This window comes from Colletes gigas, unplaced genomic scaffold, assembly GCF_013123115.1.
Source record: "Colletes gigas isolate AHSC1104 unplaced genomic scaffold, ASM1312311v1 Colletes_gigas_Sc00060, whole genome shotgun sequence".
Lineage (NCBI taxonomy): Eukaryota > Metazoa > Arthropoda > Insecta > Hymenoptera > Colletidae > Colletes > Colletes gigas.
Window position 1 is genome coordinate 288,257 of NW_025106689.1, and position 22,934 is coordinate 311,190.

General features: G+C 40.2%; 1 protein-coding gene across 1 annotated transcript in view; it reads left to right on the forward strand.

The window, feature by feature from the left end:
* Nucleotides 1-22,934, forward strand: part of LOC122403557 — a 69,686-nt gene that overhangs the window by 27,207 nt on the left and 19,545 nt on the right. The window contains exons 2-4 of the mRNA XM_043407148.1: nt 2,530-2,640; nt 5,024-5,195; nt 12,887-13,016. Coding sequence (XP_043263083.1) covers nt 2,530-2,640; nt 5,024-5,195; nt 12,887-13,016 — 413 coding nt within the window. The remainder of the gene's footprint in view (nt 1-2,529; nt 2,641-5,023; nt 5,196-12,886; nt 13,017-22,934) is intronic.

Consider the following 22,934-nt stretch of genomic DNA (forward strand, 5'->3'; position numbering starts at 1 on the left):
CAACTAGAAAAGTAATAATGATGCGATTGTCTACTATGTACTCAACTTTGATACAAATGTGGCGTTGGGCGTGTAACACGCATTCACACACGTGGTGGTTTCACGGGCGTGTGGTCGCGCACCGCGACGTATGAATCGTGTGGGACAATGCTTACTACCATGACCCACTGACACATAAAGAAAGAAACAACACGATATTCGTATATTTTCCTAGCACGCGCCCTTTTTATCGTCTAAATGGCGAAACTTGCGCAAAATTCGTCGTATATTGCGAATTCGCCCGAAAAATGATTGAGAAATCGAGTCGAAACAGTGACGTTCGATGGGTGTACGCGCAAGGGTTCGTGCGTTAGTGTCGTTCATGAAGTTTCGAAATATGTTCGAGGAACGTTGGAATTCGACGTATTCATACTCCGAAAGATATCACAAATGTACCGCTATACTTTCACACGTTTCCAACGGATTCTTTTTTCCTGGACCCTATTTATAATCCGATTAATAACGTTCTTTCTAAGAAGATTTCGTCACTGACAGAAACATCTTCGAGGAATTCATTTCCGAAACCCAGAGACGAGTTACACGCGCTGTTTAAATTATCACTTGACACGATGACTAGGCGTTTCGAGAATATTCGAATATCCATAAAATACAATGTTTCGATTGTAGTTCACGAATGAGTAATTATAAAACGGCGATCGAACACCAGATTGTTACGGTTTTGCGAACACATTAGGGTAAAGTGCTCTGAATGCACCGGATATCCGACGCAGTTCTCATAGCTTTTTTCCTCTATGAGGTTTTCAATGCCATCGAAGCGCGGTTCTCTGATATGGCACAGTTAAAAGCAACTTACACCGTTTGAATCATTTTTCTAACGAAACCTGTTTTAAAGTACATTCCTACAGGGCACATTAATGTTTAAAAATTAATGATTTATGTACTTGATAAAATTAAACATGAGCTCTTCAGGTATTGCATTCGATTTACATTGTTAACACCCACCTAATGTGCCCACACGCTCTCCTAAGTTTATTGTTACTTTAAGAAACATTGTCATAAGGGATCTCTATGCTCATGAGGGTTGAAAATTTGATTTTCTTATGCAAAATTATATGCAGAAAGAAATTATTTTACATCAGATGTAATTTTCTTAAATTTCTACCTTGCATCGATCTCAACCTAATATTCTCCATGAATTTCCTTGTAACAACTTGAACGTCTGATTGTTAAAATTGTGTACGCAGTAAAAGGAACGTGCTTAACGGAAAAAATAAATTTACAGGTGTGTATGTGCGTATGGCCAAACAATGTAGATATAGCAACAGTGCACGGTCCTCGATAATACACGACTTTTCACTTTGGCCTCGTTTGCAACTACGTTTCGTCGTGGTGTACCTACAGTCTGCGAGATTTGAATTTAAAGTCATCGTCGCCTCGCGACTGGTATTGACGAAAAATCCTTTGCTACCGTCGACCTTCGTTGATTTCAACCTTAGACGCCCGGGGTTAAAATAGCTATAAAATGGGCGAACGACCACGAAACTAGACGCATGCACTTGCGATATAAAGAAACGACAGTGGGTACATTCGCGGAGCGTTTCGACACGAAATTATTGCGAATTCAGTGGACCCGAAGCTCGTAAAATCGATCTAACCCTGACACACATTCGGTAGGGTCTCAACAGATCCCGAATACACCGCGGCTACTTTTAATCCGTACCGTCGTTATCGTCGAAACACGATCGTTTGGCGACGCACTTTCTGCAATCTAATTTCTAAACGGACGAATGCCTGTTTGTCGAAAGCCGCCGACCGTTTCGCGTTTCATCACGATCGCTGACCATCGAAATGCAAAACGACGAATCTGCGAAATGGAAACTGCTCGCAGGTACAAGAGAAGACATTATTAAAGGGATATTCCAATATGAATTCTATAACATAACAAAAACATTGATCTATAATGTTTTGGACACTATGGAAAATCTTCTGCAATCAATCAATTAATTTTGGTATGAAATAAAAAACTGGGTGGTAAATAGTCTAGAATTGTGATGCGTAATCTTCTTCGCTAGCGAACCAAATAATACAAAATAATTCGGAAAGAAATGGGAATAAAATACTATATTGCACGATATAACATAATATAAAATTTAGTTTTCTCAAAGGTGATCTATCATCTGAACTACGCAAAGACTGACTATGGATCTTAAGAACAAACTGTTTAACATTTGGCCTCGATGGCGTTGTAGCAAACTGTATAATTAGTATTCAGATTTTTATCTGATTTTGTTATTAATATTCATGTTACAAAAACCTTGTTCTCTAATGTAATTACTACCGGATATATTTATCTGTAAAAAGAAGCGTTCAAATGTTCAATCTAGTTGGTTCCTATTTTCACTGGCCAGGTATTCTTTATAAATAAGATTTTGCTCATCGTGATCGTCATAACGCGATAGTATTTGAAAATTCTGACGACATGAATAATATTTGTATACTCATCATGATTCTTTGTATTTATTTTTGCAGATGGCGGGGCTCCGTGTACAAACTAATTTGGCGAGAACTGCTGGCCTACCTGTTCGTCTACTACGTCATCAATCTCACATATCGATATGCGCTCAGTGAGCACCAGCGGGTGTGAGTACATGTACACGTTCATTTGAATATCTTCCTACGATAAATTGAAGACTTAAAGAGGTTAAAACCTTAAACAATCAGTATTAATGTCGAACAAAAATGTAGGTCGCTGCATTGATAATCAGACATATTGGTGAATGAAAATACTCCTTTTCACGGTTTCCCATAAAACCTTTCGTACAGTTTGTCTTAAGTTTCATTCAATTAAATTCCCGGATGATTTGAAAAACTGAGACACAATTATTTGCACCAATATTTATCTGCAACAATTCTTATCACACAGTGGTACAATTTCTTGCCATTTTCACTTAAAAGTGTAGGCCACTATAGTTCCTACAATCAGTTCGTACGTTACTCGAACAATGCCATCATACGATAATATCTTTCAACCAATGGGAAGCAAATAGTTTCTCGGGAACTCGACGGAAACAATGTATCGATTCTATCTGATTCCAATTGGAAATAAATTCGACGACGTGTGGGTATGAACTGCCATAATCGTGAATTTTATGCCCGCCGATAAACCCACGCAGCATCGACCTTGGTCGAACGACAAAGCCTTAGTCTCCAATGTTCCGATTGCGATTACATTTCATCAGTTAACGTCGACAAATGTATGGTGGCCTTGTTTTATTAGCATTAATACCGTTGGTTCTCTGTTTCCCCTGCACAGCTGGTTAACTCTTCCATTTTTACGGTCGCGTTTCATTTGTCGTTTCCTTACCACGGCCTTTTTACGGCACACAGATAAACGGGGAACGTCGATTCACGAAGCGGAACAGCTGTTAACGGAAAAACTAAATGTCAATTCAAGCAATTACGAGTTATACTATTTTGACGGCAAGATAAAATGGTACAGGAATAGTATAAAGAGATCCCATTAAAAAAAAATGACAAAATGCCAAAGTTATTGTAAAATAATGGCTGTATAACACCTTAACAAAAACGTCTCTATAATCGATGAACACAATTGGGCCTCATCCAGTAATTGGAAACAATAAATATAAACAGATTTAATTCTATGTAAGTGTGGCTTCTATTTGAAGAAAAATAATTCTGATAATACTACTTCAGACTAAAAATGTTTTGACATCTAACAAACACAATTCGAGAGATTTCACAAATTTTCTCGCATCGAATTGGACTAGAAATGTGTTTCAAATCATACGCTTTAAAAAAGAAACGTCGAAAGAGGAAACGAAAAAGATTTTTTTCATCCGAGACGTAAGGAAACCCCTTTAAAGAAACTTATAGAACATAAATTATTGCGCGTGCATTTTAATTGTATAATGGCAGTCGTAAAAAATATTAGAGGAAAAGTATTTTATGGACGTACTCCGGATAGATTGCGCGAACCTAAATCACGGATATCGTAAATGAAATTGTTCCTCTCCCCCGTGCAAGTTGCGCGAAACGTTACAGCCTGAAACGGCCTGCAGTCTCGTCCGCAGTCAGCATTAAAAAACGCATAAAAACGTAACCTGTTATTTATACCGAGATAAAAAAGAGATAAAGAAGCACGAGCCGGGGCCCGTGGATGCAAAAAGATCTCTCTCGCTTCGATTCGCCTGTTCTAAATTTAGATCCGTAGGGCCGGTTTCGGGTTGGCTTAGGGCCCCGCAAGGCCGAACAATGACATGAGGGATCTGCAAAAAGGAAACGATACAAAGACCCTTTCTATCGTGCATTTTAAAAATTTCGAGCGATAAATTTCACTTTCTTAATCAAATTTACGACACATCCATAATATAACTTCTGCTAATCCCTATTCTAGACAAATTAAAAGAAATTGACTAACACTATATTGTTAGATTGTAATCGTTTAAATTAAATTGGTCAAAAGTTACATCTAATGTATGAGATTATTTCTCATTTTTGTATTTCATATTTATAATGTCAGAAGCCTTTTATATTTGTCAATGACAATCAGTGAGGTAGGATTTCGACAACTGTCCCTTATGTTTGCATCGGATCTCCGAACGCCAAAAGTAGAAAATAAAACTGTTAATAGAATTTTCGTCGGTCGTTGTAAAATCTTAGTGGAAATTCCCATTTGCTAATAATTACCGGTATGTACGACCGGTAGTGGTCACGTTAGGTGACGGTATCACCTCAACCTTGCTCCACTTGTAGGCGAGGCGGTGCAAGAACTCTACCACACGCGATACGCGAGCAACTATACAAATATTTAACCGTAACGATTTGTGTAAACTATCGATTCGCTTCAACGGCCGTATCGCGGCGTTAATTGTTCTTTCGAGGGAACGGAAGAGGTTCGGACGCTATTCTCGAAGAAAGAGAGAAAGTAGGTGGGATGAACGTTAGTTTCTCATCGCGCAAACACGAGAGCCAAATAAGAATCGTCGATAACTGTTTGTTGCAGAATCTTCGAAAAGATCAGATACTACTTCGGGAATTCCAGTGAGTCGATACCGATGTCGTTCGTCCTGGGATTTTATGTGAGTCTGGTCGTGAAACGATGGTGGGAGCAGTACAAATTATTACCCTGGCCCGACAACTTAGCTCTCTTCATCAGCGCCGCGATTCCTGGAAACGTAAGTACGAAAAAAAAGACGCGCTAAGCAAAGCAGTATTGTCGTGATCTTCAGTAAGAAGCAACAAGTCATTCAGTTTAAATATATAGAAGACGTTTTGATCTACTTTGATAATCCCATTCCCCTACAATAGTTCAACTTCTTTAGCATACAATTTTGAAAGATGCATTTTGCAGATCTCCAAAGAATCAAAGTCACAATGTCAGATGAATATGAAGGATGGATGAGAACATATTATTTTTTTAATACTTTATGAAATTTCTTGGTAGAAGAACACTTAATCTCTATTAGCTAGTTCTGGCCATTTTTCCAGGATATTTGTCTTCAGTGTCTTAGACGAAATTCTCGGTATACGAAGACGCGCGAGTTGCCGATATATGCAGCCTTGCTCGAATAGTCGTGGTCGTCGTTGTCGCGTTCGTCTCATTACGCTAATGAATTGCCGTGACACGTTTCGGTGTCGTTAACCCAAGTAGGTGCCAGCGCGGAGTCACGCCACGCCCAGGAGCGAAAAAAAATGCGTGGAACGATCATCCCATAATTGGCAACCGAGCGAATCTTCTTGGTCTTCTTGCGCGGGGTTAACGGACAATCGGGAACGACGGGGTCCCCTTGCGCGCCACGCTGTTCGCGCGACCCTTGGCACGCGATTCGAACCTCTTCTACACGTGCTCGCGCTGTACGGTGCACGACCAGCGAGAAATTGGCGTCCATTATCGTTACTTTCTCTGATCGCGTCGAACGAACCGATAACGAAAGTTCACTTCTACACGAACGATGCAGCCGTATCGTTTCGAATGTAATTTGTAAACTCCGCATTAATTAACCCTCGGATGCTGATCTCTGCATCTCGTACGGAGCTTGCATTTTGTACGCGCCTGGAGTAGTGATTGCTTTACTGTTTTTCGATATAGAGAATGTATCTACTAACTAGGACGACCTGCACATTTACTCCAAGATTAAATTTTACACTGTTTGGCATATAAATGGAGAATTAAATGTATTACTAATTTTACATATTATTATCAACGTTTTAAATAAATAACCGAAACGTTTGACCAATCTAAAGTTTCACTACTCAGGAAGAAGAATATTTTACCGGAAACTACGTATCTAGAATTTTCACTCCGGAAGCACAATCATGGGCTCAGATAAATTTCAATAACGAGTTCCGGATGTGGAATATCAAAATAGAATTCTTACATAAATTGATCGGCGTTTCGTACAGATTTCGCTGATGGGCTCATCAGTTAGGCTTCAATAAATTTTGTTTTAGAATCATTAACATTCTTAAAAATAATTTTTATAAAAGAACAATAAATAAATTTCGCATTTCCACGCGCGTTTTTGTCAGACCATTGATATCTAACCCCACATTTTGTAATATTTATGTAACACTATTAATTTTGAAAAAATATGACTTTATTCCCAACTTTCTTGAATTTTGTCCCGCCGTGAGACGTTACGATAACGAGGCACCCTTTTGAGGAAGGAAAGGCAGGGGTTCCCCAAAATCGAACTCACTTTGGCCGGAAACTACGAATTCGTCGAAGAACGATCCCCGAGACGCGTGGTCAATGACACAATGTCGAAGTGAAAGTGCAACGTATATCGTAACGAGAAAGAAGGATGAACCTACGCGTTGTGCACACCTCGTTGCTCCGATGGTGCATCGGCATGCACATTCCGAAAAATTCTGTATGGAATACACCAGTGTTGATATAATTTTATTATCCATTATTATTTTAATTAATTCAGGGATAAACGACTCAATTCTTATGTTCGCCGTATTTCCTAGCAAATTACTAATCTATTCTGTCGCTAACTATGCTCCCAAAAAATTAAAAAATATATTAGGTAAACGACTGTTCGTCCGTTACTCGTTAAAAATTAAAATTTGAACTACAGAAGGAAATATTTCACGGTTCGAGCCAATAAACGTCACGGATATACTGGCATACGCCAGTTTTTCTTCGTTATCTGTTATTCGTATAAAATGTTGCCCATCCCAGCTAGAAACCGACGAATCAGAGTGTCATGGTTTAAAACCAGCCGCCAGTTCTACCGGTGTTTTGTATTAATAGAACAAGAAGCGATCGATCGAGTCCTTCGTAGCGGATCGCTTCCTCGTGCGACGTTCCCGTTCACAGGCGTTCTCTGGCCGTCGTCCATTCTCGCTGTTGATCCAACATACAACTTGTTAGTAACCGCCACGAGACGGACGAACGGTGAAATAATTACACGCGCGAGCAATTCTTCGTTAACTGGACGACGTAACATGCATTTCGAGGCTTCCGATTTTCGCATCACGCGAGAAAGTCGACGCTCGTGCTGTTCGAATTGCGAACGATACCCAGCGTCGTCGCCATCCGCAGGAGCTGCAACGGAATTTCTGCACGCGGCCAGCCAACGGGCAAGGTCTCCAGCCACGGAACGGGACTGTAGTTTTATACGTACAGAGAACCGTGCTCAGTCATGTAGTCACGTAACGCAAAGTATCGGATTTGTGAATGAGCAGCGTCGAGTGGGCAGCACGAGCTTCTGAGCTGGTGCCTTTCATTGAAATCTAATTGGAATTCAGGCCCCGAGGTGAGAAGGATGGCTCGACTCCTCGCCTTCTCTCCCCCTCCTGCCTTCGAAGAGGATCCTTTTCAAGCTGCCAAGCCGTGCATTTTTACACGCGCGACGTTAAGTCGCGGCATTCCGTGTAAGAAGGGACGTTTGTCTTTCGAACGGACGGAACCGAACAGGGGAAGAAGGACTCGATCGTCCATTACGGGAACGAACGCTTCGACCAACGATGGGGCCGAATCCAAAAAAGTCGTGGAATTCGTTATTATTCATATTTTTCAAAATTAGATCACAATATCACTTAAATTCAATAAAATGAGTAGTATAAGCAAACACACTTGGGAAAGTGAACGACCAGTTTATTGAGTTATCGAATTTTGAAAGTAAATTTGGATCATTTATATTCCCATCTTCTGCTCAGAATAAATGAATTCCTTATTTTACCTTTAAGAATTACGACTAAAAAAATCCAGGCGAAATTCAAGTTTCTGCATAACATTTGCATAATCACGACCATAACAACGTCGGTTCCCAATTATTCTTGCCGAAGAAAGTAAAAGAACCACGAGCATTTAAAAGTCCTACAAACGGAGCAACCTTTGAAGCAAATTCTCGGATGAGCTTTGCACGCCTGAAGAGATTGATAGCGTGGCGTCGCCTCAGGCGAAGAATGCGAAGAACCTCTCCGAAGGCGAAACTAATTAGCCTCTAATTGTGACACATTAAAAGAAAACCTCTTCGTGGAATGTAGCTAACCCCATTTTTTTCGCGTTTCTGAATAAACAGAGAGCAGACGATGAGAACGAGGATAACGTGAAAAGTGTATTTATTAATCGAAACAATGTAGATAGTTGACGTGCCCGCAACTTGCACTAGTCATTCATATTTCATAATTAACGCGAAGAACAATTCATGCATCGGAGTACAAAACAACGTCAGAGTCTTGAAACGCTCGTGTCAACAATTAATCAAGTATAATTAAGCTAAACGTATAAATAATAGCCAACGAACCAACGATCATCGTCTCTTACACTTTTATTTTTAATACCATTTGATATATTTTATAACGTGATAGTACGTAAAATATTATTAATGAGGGAGGATGATTCTACGTGAGAAAATTAGTCGAAAATGTTATGTAAAACTTTTTCATACGAGGCTTTGTTCTCGAGAAAATAGACTTCGAAAATTCAATCCAGCAAGTAGAAAGAGTGAATACTGGACAGACACGCCAAGGAAATCGTATTCAATCGCACGCATATCCGATAAATTTGCAAATTCAATTATCTCGAAAACGAGGCATCGTAAGAAAAAGTTTTATTCTACACTTTCGACTGATATCTTCACATAGAAGCACCCCTTTCTCTTAAAATCTTCAGATGATATATCATCTATGTAAATAAAATAGTCAGTTCCAAGAGTCATAAAAAAATAATACTAAAAGGAACGAAAAATTATGGACCACTAATATATTAAAGCAATAAGAAACGAGAAAGTGGCAATATTTTGTGTTACTGCTAAACATTGGTTCGATTCCATAGCAATAACTAGGGCGAATCGTTATTATGAAGAATCGATCACCAGGCCATGTTTTTCAACTTTCCCTTTAGATTTTATACATCGAGTAATACATAAATACAATTTCCTAATTACCCTGATTGAACATGGGATTATAAAATCTTGAAACATCTTAATTTTATCCAAATTAAACAATTTCTAAGCACGACAAACCATTGCATACCCCTCGACGTGTCGATTACTCGTACGTTTACCCTATGCCCAATCGTTTCTATCACTTTCAATGATATCGCTGCTTCGAATCGCGCAACTTTCTTCGACAGATGGCGGCAAATCGTTCTAAATCGGCACGTGGCTCGCGTAACGTTCACCGTCCACGTGTTATTAGCCACTCGAAAATTTTAGTTTCGACAAACTTTCTTCAGCTGTTGCATGCATTATATCGGACGTACAAGACGTGCCTCGATCCACAAAATGCTTCATCCGAATTCATCGTGGTCTACATACGTAACGAATCGCCTTGAACCGACGTTCAATTAGACTACCGATGATCGTTCGGGCGGCAGAAAGAATCGTTACGGATACGTGAAGAAAGTTATATAAGAAAAATCCTCGGACACGCGACTTATCTGTGATCTCGTGGAAAATTTCGATCCAGGAATCGTTCGCCCACGATGTCTGATCAAATTTACATTCCGTTCGGCGAGCACGATCGTTCACCGCGCGATCGGTGATTACAAAACGACCGATCGGTTACAAAATGAGCGCGTCGTTGGCCAGAAACGAAAGGAAAAATAGACGGCAGGCGCCACCGGGGGGCTTTTCCTCCGATTAATACTGGAACGGTTCGAAACTGGCCGACGATTCGCGACCACGGGCCAAAGGAACGAGGGGAAAGTGTGTACAAGCCACACGGGAAACGTGTCCGGCATTCGTGCGGCCTAGGAAACGAATTTTGAAGCGAGCGCGGATCGTCGATATCGATTTCCGTTCGTTCTGAATTTATTTGTCCAACACACCCTTACGAATATAATAATAACAATATTGTATCAACCTTGAATGTATCAAAAAATTAGAACCGAGTAGAAAGAAAATGTAACAACTATTGTATAGAATTAACCCTTCAAGGAAGGACATTTTGGAACACGAACTGTCAGGGGAATGCAGAAAACTAACAGATATCTGAAAATTACTTTACTCAATGTATACATCTTATTTTTGATACCTTGGAAAGGTATATTATCTATTATATGCAAATGCCGTTCGCAAAAGGTTAAAAATAAGTATACGTTAGGTATAAAGGTAAGGTACAATTACATGCTGTTATTAGCCTAGTTTTGTGAATAACAAGAATGAAAGTAATACAAAGTATGGAACAAGAAATGAAATTTGAAGATGAAAGTTACAAAATGGAAATAGTATCGACAGAGGAATAACAAAGAGTTATTTCATGGAAGTGGTAACAGTGCACTCAAGGGAGTTAAATGCACTTTAATAAATTAATGGTTGATAGGGGCGAATCGCGAAGGTGGATGAGTTATAGTAATAAATAGGACTGTAGCAGGCAGAGATATGGTGTTTGGATGTACGATAAATGGGAAAAGATAGGTCGTTGTCGTGTCTGAAGGAAAAGAATTAAGAAAGAATATCGCGATGGTCGCGTCGGAGGCACCTAGTGACCCTGAGAAACGTAGACAGAAATTGAGCCAGACACTCGTCTCGCCAGCAAGATTATGTTTCGTAATGATAAGCCGTAACTTTCACGAATACAAAACTGGGAACGCCTGCTAATTCGTGTTTAAGAAGCTTAAGGGGGTATTGTAGTCTGACTAAAAAACTAGGTCATCTTTGGAATTTTATAAAAAAAAACTATTGCAACGTATAATATTTATGAGTATATAACTTAGCACTATCATTTCTATGTATTTTTTCGTAGAATAATACATAACTGGTTTGAAGATGTAAGTGGTTTTCGTAACCATTGTTATTCTCGACGTGTTATAACATTGTACATCATAATCAGACAAAATCTGCAGGTCCCACGATATTATAGAATCGAGGTATATTGTCAATCTGGTCAAAAAACATTAAATTTGAACTTTGGATATTTCTGGAAATATACAGAATTTTCCAACTTGAAAATATTTTTATACTATACAGGGTGTTCGGCGACCCTTGGGGGAAAATTTAATGTGAGATTCTAGAGGCCAAAATAAGACGAAAATCAAGAATATCAATTTGTTGATTGAGGCTTCGTTAAAAAGTTATTAAAAAATTAAATTAAAAAATTTCAAATCGTTCTGGGAAAATAATTTTTGGTTGCGGGGGTCAATTATAATTATTTTTGGTGAATACACGTGATAACGAAGCCTCAATCAACAAATTAGTATCGTTGATTTTCGTCTCATTTTGGTCTCTAGAATCTCCCATTAAAATTTTCCCAGGGGTGGCTGAACACCCTGTATGTAGACTATACCAGATATGAAGATTTGCATATATTGTTTATTGATTTTGTAAGACCATGTGCATCGAGACAATCTAACCAAAATACGGCCTAATATAATTCGTAACATGGTAAAATATAAGCGTCACCAGTATTCGGGTGACGAGGTCTCCTGTGGATTTTACGTGTCACGCATATCCGGGTAACATGGCTGTCAACGTGTCAAGCACGTTCGAATTTCATGAGGTAAGACTCCCGACTCTCGTTCTAATCTCTATGTCTAGTTTCAACTTTCGTTGGAAGCATCGGGAGCTTAGTTAAACTAGCGAATTTTCAGCAGTCTTTGCAAAATCATACAAAGGATTCCAATTAAGAAAATAAATGAGCCCGACAACCCTATGCTCCCTGAGAACCTACTCTTATACATGGTATTTTGAATGAAATTTGGATATCTTCTTGTCATAGATGAAAAGAAGGATAAAGAGTATAAATTTCGACTTAAATCTGTTTATATACCTATTAGTGAAACTACCTAGACCATTAATCATTGCCTTACACTCAGGACATTCGACGTTAAGGGGTTACCCATTTGAAAGAATCAATGATTCGATAGGACTAGTGAGATAAGGGTAAACAAATTGCACATGTAATATTTTTAAATGTACAAAATTTGAGATTCTGAGAAATTGGGAAATAAAATTGTCTGAATTATACCTACAATTTTAATTCGACCAGTACAAAATTTTGTTTTTAGACGATTGTAAACTGCATACCCCAAAGCTCGTGTCACAAATCCTATTTAGCTTCATTTTTCTTCAACGTCTCAACTTCAGAATGAATATTCCTTAGCTCGTTAGTAAAAAAATCTTGTCACCCGTACGGTAACGTGGCAATCAATATGTTGATAAACTATCTACTGGCGCATTCTCCGCGTCAAAGGATACGCGAGGCTATTCAAGTTTCAATAAGAGCCATTAGTGTGATTTATGGAATCGCGCGTTAAATTATTATCCTGTGACCATCGGCTAATAAATCGTGACGGCGCGCACGCTCGTGAATGCATATTCTTAATTGTTGTAAGTATTCTGAGCGCATTGCGTTCTACGACTGCAATATACGATTATCGGAGTTATAATTTTGAAATGTTTTCACATTGCAGGACGAGAGAGGGAGACTGATGAGGAGAAACATCGTGAGGTACGCCGTCCTCGCGTATGTCATTACGCTGCAAAGGATTTCGTTGCGCGTTAAAAGGCGATTTCCAACGCTTCAGCACATCGTAGACGTTGGTCAGTACATTCACTTTATCAAGCACATTACTCTCTTGTTCAGCCGTTTCTCCTTTATAATCGTGCAAAAAATAGTGCCGCTACTGCACACTCCCGGTTTACCATTTTATTCGAGCTATTTACGGACGCGGATACAACACACTGCAAGAAAGTATAACTGTTTTTCTCGCGACGCGCGGACAATCGGTATTAAATAGAAAATATTTTCTATTTCCACGAAGCAGCAAATATCTTTTTTTCTATTCCCCGCTTCCGGGGAATCAATTGTTCAATATTTAAGGTATCGTTGTTTTGTTCGAACTGCAACATTGCATAACAGCATTACCGAACTATTCTGTGCCTCCTCGCTACTTCACTTTCTACGTCGATGATCGAATCCGTTATTCATCATTAAATGAATTGACTGCGTCTGCATTATCCGCGTCGACCAACAGGTAGATCTATGTGCGATTAAGTTGATCAAGACCAATGAATAGCAATCTCGAGTTTATCGAGCGTTCACAATAACCTAGTTAAGCGGTGACGGATTTCAACTTATCGAGGCTTGAAACCAATTACTTTGAACAAGCCCTTTCCTTTTCTAAAACATTTTATGAAAGGCAAACGTCGCTGTGAAAATATATTTATCCTCCTATTAGTACCCTCCTCCATGCGATGATTGATCGAGTGTCTCTAAAATTGCGTTCTTATGTTTATACTTTCTTGTTTGAAAGTAAAGCAAAAAATTGCAGGGTCAGAGAGAAGTTATTTATTAAATTACATATATAAAAAAAAATAAATATTATATACTACAAACCTACAAGAAGGCCCAAAATTAAAGCTATTTCATTAGCTTTTAATACTAAATATGTTTGTCGCGCTTCCTTGCCGATTATTGCTACTTCAAGGACATATACCCAATCAACACACACGCCAATTCCTACACAATTAACCTCCTCTTATGGTAACAAGGACGTTGTAACGACAGATGTACGCGAATTCTTTCCAAATTAAGATACATGGGAAGATTTTCGGTGTCCTCCTCGGAATCCCAATTACCCTTTAATGAGCTATTCGTATGAAGCCATTGTATGATAAACAGGGTGTTATTTGTACAGCAAAACCGTTATTTAATCGACACTGAGACAAATACCACACATAAGCTTTATATTTGTGTTCTCAAATAGATAACTATATTATTATTTCATATTTAATGCGTTAAGTGCTACAATAATATTTTGAAAACTTCCAATTTCGTTTTGGAGGCGATCGAAAACTTCTCAATTTTTACTCTATCTTCGTTTTATAAACATGAAATCAATCGTGAACATAAACACTGAACTTTTAAAGTGTGTCCAATTGTGTTCGTTGCGTCCTTGTCACCGACGAAGTGCACGCTCGTAACATGCAATGACATAAGAGCTTTGGAAAGTGTCTTTGAAAAAAGTTATCGAAACCTTCGTGTTCGTGCAGTCTTTCTATAAATGTCATAATTTACGTCACCTTTGCCCGTATCCGTAATTTTCAACAAAACTTCGTCCTCGATAAGTTCGAGAAACCGACCGTACGTCGAGACCTTCGCGAACACATAATGCAAAGTTCAATCACACTGCAAACATTTCCTGTGCGCTGAGATAACGTCTGCACTATTATGAGATTACCGTGATTTTTGTAATCCATGGTCGCAAATGTAATGCATGCGCTGTAAATTGATTAAAATCACGATAACTCGAACAATGCAAAAATACTTCTGTATTCGTCTTATTTTGTTTAAAGTCGACACTGGTTAAAGATTTCCGGAAAGAATTTAATGCGATCCACGAAAGGCTGGTCGTAAAAATTTTCGCGATCAGTCTTACGGTATTCGTAGCCAAGCGAAAGAAGCCGTTTCCCGAGATACAAAAGAACGATACGAATCTTTAGTTTTTTGTGAACCGGCGGCGACGAGGATGCACCTACCGACTAGAAATAGCAAGCATTTTTCCGCCCTGTGTTCCGCGAATCTTCCATGAACATGAGCTTGAGTTCCATCGGACCCCTTGGCCGAGAAATAAGTGACGAGAGCCGCGGCAAGAAACGATCCTTCCGTGGAATTATCTTGGGGAACACGTGAACTCGGTAGCATCGCGCGCGGCCAACGCGAAAGAAACGCGGTCGACCACCGAGCGTCGAAAGAAAGCCGCGAAGACGATCCAAATCCGTTCTGCAACCACTCTGGAAACGAGTCTGTCTCGTCGATAGAAGCTCGGATCATCGCGCGAGATCCCATCAATAATTCATGTAACGAGAATGCATTCCTGAGTATATAAAAAAAGGAAAAGAATACGCGGAGACAGTATTCTTGATGCCACAGGAAGCCGCTGTTAAATGCACGACGTCGAATGTGACAGTGGATAACACCCAGGCGCGACTAAGAATTTCGCTGTCGGGTCATTTCGCACGAAACTGATCAGATTTTGAGTTTGAAAAATCATTTATATTACTATTTTACACAAGTTCGAGAGCTTGACTTTATCTAATTTTACGTGGACTATGTCATGTTTTAATTTCATCAAAATCTCTGACAGCGATCTCGAAAAACGACCCATTTGACGTGAAATAACCTTGTTGCACCTTTGCGTAGGATCACGATATTTACGATCGAGATAATAAACCCTGGTATCTTACTACAATCACGAAGAAGAAGGATGTGAGAATTTAGAAATCCTACAAGTAAGATCTTTCGTTCGTCTGTTTCTTTCTATTTTTTGATTTCCTTAATAATATGTTAATTCTGTTGTGACGTGGCGGAGAATCGTTCCTCGTTGAATCCCGCGACACAAATAGCATGTTTTCGAAAAGATTTGTATCTTCGGGTCACTTCAAGGAAAGCAAAAAATACTTTTACAGATAGGTGGAATACCAGACGAGTTTCTTTCAATACTTATGGTTCAAGGCGGCGTGGACAGTCTATGCGTAGAACAGCAAAACGTTATGGGATTCTATTTATAGCGTACGAAGATGTTTGCCGAAGTATTTCGTGCCGAAGTTGACTGCAGTCAGTCGCCGGATACTGCAGTGAACATTCCACGGATAACAGTACGAAAACTGTACACAGCAAATCTTAGAGCGCTTAAATTGCAAACGATTCTATTTACGTTGCATCGCAATGTAACCGTTATGGTCGTTGACTTACGCGGAACCTTGCGAAAGACGCGAATGCAAATCGCAGCCGACACGAAATCTTGCATCATCCGCTAAAAATTGCTTCCGAAGAATCATCCATTGTGACTATCGGACTATGTCTCGATCGACTTGATCGCGACCGTTGTCGAGAAGCGTGAAATCACGAGGCGTGACGGTCAAGTATCGAGAATGATTCAGTAAAGTCTTATTTTGAATAAAATTGTCTTCGACAGAATTCCTTCCAGACTTCACGATTGAAAACGCATTTCTCTCATAACTTTTTTGTCGAAGGAAATTATCATTGATTTGAAGTTAAAGACTCCAGAATGGCTGTATGGGCCATAGCGTTAGTTACGATACAAAAATCCACGACGTAGCAATTTTAGATCGAACACGTTTAATAGGTTTGCGAAACTGCAAAATTGTCGATTGACAGATTCTTTAGATGGCAGAAATAAATTTATTTTCACATTTTGTATGTTAGTCGAGGCATTTAATTTTAGACTATTAGGATATCGACGATCGACGATAAATGAAAGCGTATTCCTTGTCGAAGTAGGCGTAAAAGAACATTAAAACGCGACATTGGAATTCATTTGAAGAAGGGGAAACTCGCACTATCCGTGTTTACCGCATCTACAGCCACGGGAGAAAATTTTCAAAATGGTACATTCTTCAACCAACATTGAACATAAAGTAGAAGGATTAAAAATTGAAAGAGATAATATTATCTACCGTGTGCTCAATTTCAAATCTGAGAGTTATTTACAACTAATCGTTCAGCTTGAGAAAATATTATAGTCATATTGTGCAAAAGGTTCTTAAAATGTTTGAGAAAATCTATAAATCTTCAGGACTGTATACATATTGTTGGTCATGTCCCATTACGAATATGCGTCCATAGTCCGGATGTCGCAAGATCGAAAACATTCTGATTCACTGGAGATGTGTGGAACAGTATGCTGCTTTCAAAACAGGACAACCGATGCATTACCCCATAATTAAGGACCACGCATGGCGCTACTTGAAATCAAAGCATTTGAACGTTGAAGAAAAATTTCACATCTGATCTTCTTATTTAAATTACTGAGCGGCGAGAACATCTGACCTGAATTGCTCAGAAGTATTACCCATGAATGCGCCTAGATTGGTGGGATCCGCCCTTTCCTTCGATCCATATATAGAACTAAACATGTCTATAGCGATCTTATTAATACGATCTTGATCTCCCAGTATAAATTAATCGTAAGGACGTTTTCTTTTGGGTCTTTTTCAATTCTTGATAGAGTCTATCTTTCGTTAAGCAACTCGCGCAGGGACGAGATCCAGCGAAGGTTCGAACGATATAAACAATCGGAACTATCATTAGTTTTGAAATAAATAAATTATCCGGGGCGTAGTAATTCCGCTATCTGGAAATTACAATGCGCTGGAAAAGAATCTCGAGAGCTGGGTTGTCGGCGTAAATCGAACTCTTCGACTCGCGCCGCCAGGCAATTTTCACGTGCGTCCGGGTAATTTTCAAGGAGCGTAGTCGAGATCGCATAGAAACGCGGAGCGCCGGCGCCAGTTCCTCATCCTTTTCCTTTTCCTTCAGCGGCGTGGTCCTCGTTTTGCTCGGTGTACGCGCCGACCGGACCAGCGCCATGTAGTTTACCATCTATTCCCGGAGCCCGAAGCGAGTGGACGTTTACAACAGGCTTCTTCTGGCTACCTGCTCCTCCTCGTCGGCGTACTCGTCGATTTTTCTTTCCTCCGCGAGCCGATCTCTCTCCTTCCTCTTCGTGCCGCGTATAGAAATAACCCGTGGTTAATTATAGTCCATCGAGAGTACCGATACTGTGCCATTTGATAAGATAATCACGGACTGTCTTCGGCTTCCTCGCCGAGCCCCGACTGTGTTTTCGCCGCTGATTTCATCCCACATCGCAATCTCGAGCCGTTGCCATTGATTTTCACCGTTACCGCGGCGCCGCCAGTTTTTCTTCTTCCCAGTCCCCGTGCCTCCTCCGCCAAAAGAGAACGTTTCTCCACGAACATTCCACGATTTATCCTTCGTGCGCTATTTGTTCCAGACATTGACTGGCTAAATACGTTATATCGTATTAATTTCACCGCTTAATAGCCTCGCCTTTCGTACGATCGTTCCGCCTTCTATGCTCTAATCGTTGTTTTGTCGGAGATACACCACTGACGACTGCGTAACGCGTAATTATGCGTAATTATAAACGATGTTTTGACCAGCTTGTTTGATCTAATTACGTCGCTATCGATCCTCTTGCCCGAGGAAGTAGAGATCGAGATCTTAAGGGGGTGGTCGCCGCCCCAGAATTTTAAACGTCGACCATTTTTTCACCCGCTGTTTGTCACGTGAATAAAAGTTGTAGTTTCTTGTCTGTGGTTTAAAATTTTATTGAAATATAATTTAAATAATTACCAAGTAGAAAAAGAGAGTTATATTCAATTACGTAAATTTGAATACTATCCACGTATCGATTACAGGTTATAAAAAAGAATGCCAACATTTTATTACTACATTATCATAACCGGTGGCGGCATTGCCTTTACCATATACTTTACAATGCGTATACACGTGCTCTACAACGTTCCGAATAATTCAATAAATAACACTCGAGTGCGATAATATTAACTCTTGATAGCATAGCCACATTTGCAACTATAATGTATACGAGTAATGATCAATATAATTGTAATAGTAGTGTAAATTGATGTAGACGAATTCTCAAAATCTTAAAAATGTTTTTTTGAATAATTTGATGCTTGATTAGTTCCTCAAGAGCAAATGATCCTGTGGCGAGTCAAGATCTAGATATAGCCGATGACTACTGGTCGCGGCCAGGCTGCAGGACACGAATACAGCCAACGTTAAATATAGCCACATGTAATGAGAACCATAATCTATCTCTAGCTACAGGTGGTAATTGGCTAGACTAGTGGGTATCAGGCGATAGACACGGTTTCGCCTCGCGACTGCCCGTGGTGCAGCTTGAGGGAGCCATCATCATCATTATCCTCAAGATCACTGACGTCAACGACGTTGTCGTCCTCAATGGCCACCACGGCCAGAGCAAGAAACTCGAAAACCCGTTTCCTTTTCTTTTACTTCTATTAGGCGTTGCACTCGAAATATCGGACTTTTCTCGGGAAGTTATTATATCGTCATAGAATAATTGTGTTGACAGATGATTCATGTTACGTATCAATTTAAACATCCTCTTGGCTAAGTATTATTTATTTGTTTGTACACTCATGCACGCGTGGCTTATTTATTGATTAAAGCGAACTATGAGTCAAAGCGAAGTCCGTGTAATGTTCTTATGCGAGTCCAAACTAGGACACAACGTACCCAAGGCAATTTTAAACTTGCCTGCTATTCGAAACTAATTGCATACTGTTGGATTGTCAAATTTTATTCTAGCAATAAGACCTTCGATAGTAATTTTCTCCTCGAATCTTGTAAATTCTGAATATATGAGTAGGAAAATGTTTTAAACAAATTGAAACAAATGACATTACGAAGCAAGTAGTAAAGCTTAAGTATGATCGTTGAGTGTCATACATCATTAATGTTCTAACGTTAAGTGGTCACGACTGAGAATCATAGCTAAGGAGAAATTGTACCCGGCGTCGTGGCGCCAACTCATTTTCACACAAGGATGGGACTGTTTCTCCCTTAACCAGAAAATCGCGCTAAGAGCTCAATGAAAGGGAATAACATAGTTGTCAACAATGGGGTTTTCTTTCTGCATTAACATCTGAGATTGTATGGTAATTCCCTGTTGCAACAAAATATCAAACACGTAGCGAAAATATACGATTGAAGCTATTTTAAGTACAACAAAAGAGATTTCTGACATCATTAAACATCAGTTTGATCAAAGCAGGAATAGCACTGAATGAAAAGCGAAAAGTGACATCTCATTGTTAGTTCCCTAATACTAATTTTGTAGAAAATGTATGCTCGTGTATAGCAACAGCTTGGAGGAAGACGTATTTTATCGTTAGACGCACTAATGCATTACATTTGCAAGCTATGGAGGTCATTACCCGTCTTGTACACAAAAAGTTGGTAGAAAGCATACCTAGATATAGACGAGCCATAATCGCTAATGGAAGTGACTGGACCCATTTATAAACGAGTGCGTAATAGCTTTTTAAATATACTTTCGATCTGTATATATAGCTTTGCACGCGATGGATTAACTTTCCTGAAGATACTCCCAGTTTCGGTCATGTGTGTCAGACTGTAGTTCTACTTTGTACGAAGCTAATTATAGTTATAATCGCTCACTTAGAAAATTTGAACGTTTGTCTTCCGTTATAAATATACCTCGTAATTAGTTATGATTTTGAGGTGCATACATGGGCACGTTTGTAGATCGTTCGCGGAATGTGTTCGTCGCTGTACATGCGAACACGATGCGACCATTTGTCTCGGACGACCGTAATACGCCGACGTTCCTCGCGCACGCGCTACCTATATTTAGCACGGATTATTCTCCGGAGAAGAGTTTCTCCGCCATTATGTCGAAGGATCGGGCCCGTTCGTCGAGCAAGAAGATAATTACGTCCGGACACGCTCGTCCCCGAAGCGGCGCGCGACAGACCCGCGGCCAGATTGCGATCGCGGGATTCAAGAGGTGTCGACGCGCGTGGAAAATCGACGAGCACAATACCATCGCCAGAGTCCCGCTGAGGTCGCGTCGAACCGATGAGAACGGAAACCCGTGGCATTACGAGGCGGCAACGCGCCAATTCGCCGCTCCTGGGGTAATTTAATGCGCGATTATGGCTGGAATAACGTCCGAATCTGCCGAGTTGTTAATCCAGGAACAAGAAAACGACCAGGAATAGATGTTCGAAAATTAACGGAACATACCACGGACCACCGGTTCGGTTTCCTTGACCTTAACGCAGAACAGTTATAATATACGCGATCGTGGGGCCCAGATGGGGGTCCTGAAACGTTGGAAAATGCGTCTGTTATAACGTGTCCTTGATCGAGGTCGGCCTTGAGGAAGGTCGCACAACGAGGGAACCGGAGAAGCCGTTCTGGTCATCCGGAATATGTTCTTCGCAGACGTTGAATACTCATTGTGTTTTGTCATGTTCGCGTAACGTTCCTTTTAATTCTTTTGGAGCCATATGAATATGTTTGGAATGATTGACTGGAGGGGTACTGCCGTCTAGATTTTCAAATTCGTGAACACAGTAACTTTAAGCTGCCATTGTTCATAAAACGAAAATAAGATTTACATCGCTTATAAGAGCTTGGATAACTTCATTCAAATGATTATGACGACGTTTTAGAGATCTGAATTTCGTATTAAAGCATCGAATACACGCGTGAAAGCACGATCGAAACGTTATCGATAGATTTACAGAGTACGGCTAACACAAACACGACGCATCTGTACAAATCGGATCGCCTGTTTTCCTTATCGTTCGCGTGTTGTTCCCCGGTCTAAATTGTCGCATGAATCAGACGGGTTCATAATAACGCCCGAGACATTTTTCATGCTCAAACGAGCGGGAATAATTTATTACAGCTGTACTATGTCACTACGCCTGCCTCGTCTCCAAATGTAACGTAAATATTTATCGCTGCACGGTCCGCGACTGTTTTGTATCTAAAAAGTGACGCGGGAAACCGCCGAGAACAACATTCAATCCAAGGATCTTGCGGGGAGAGAGTAAAACAGGACACGCAAGAATCGACCTCGTCTCCTCGAAAGCTACAAACAATCTGAAAATGGATCTTTATAGGACACGAAGTTCCTTGAAGGAGACCTCGGCACGCGCTTGCAGACGATTCCCATAATTGTTGGGCATTCGTTGCGATTCCCAGACGCAGCGGCTCCGTAACGGATTCCAACGAATTTCTCCGGTCAAACCTTTTGTTCTCGGTTGATAGTGAAATCGTTAATGACGTACGGTATCGCGTCTATCATCGATACACGTGAGTGGGGCCGTGCACGCCTCGACGCGGGCGTGGACAGTTCGGTTTTCTCCTCGGCGGCCGATCTATTGACACCCAGGGCGCATCCGTGGCCGCGTGTGACCGTCATGATTTAAACTTGCCCCTTCTAATTACGCGGGAATATTTCCTAATCAGTGCAGTTTCACCCGGCGCCAGTCGTTCGTCCGAGAGACAGCTTGCTTGGCTGTCTGTCCGATCGCGCGCGCCAAACGATCGCCGCGCGATTTCGCGCCAAATCGATTACATTTTGCGCTCCGTGTCGCGGATCTCATTGAAATATAATTATGATACATTTCGTGGACAATTAGAGGGCGTTTAAATCATCGTTTTGTTAGTTTTCAATTGATGTGAAAAATATAAAACGATCAGTTTTGTGATTTTTATTTATTCAAGAAAAAAAGGAATTCTTATCTCTAAAACCATGAAAAGTACCAAGTTAGTGTGTCTTTTGTGTTTATCGGAAAGGATTAACTTTCCAAAGTATATTCACTTTTATTTGACGACGAAAAGGATTTTATCCAGCAGAATCGGAGGCGAGGTTGAACAAATAAAGCTGTTTTCGAGTCTCGTTATTATCAGTCTTTTTATCCGTATTATATGTCGTGCATAGGACAATAACAGATTTTATGTCTTTTTCCCCACTCCTTCGCAACTTTTATAGATCTATAATGCACATTTTATACGCGGAACCATACCTTTTACGTGTGCTTCGTTGCACAGAACAAGTAGTGTTTAAATTGCGTAACCCTATAAACTGTATGCATCATTTACGA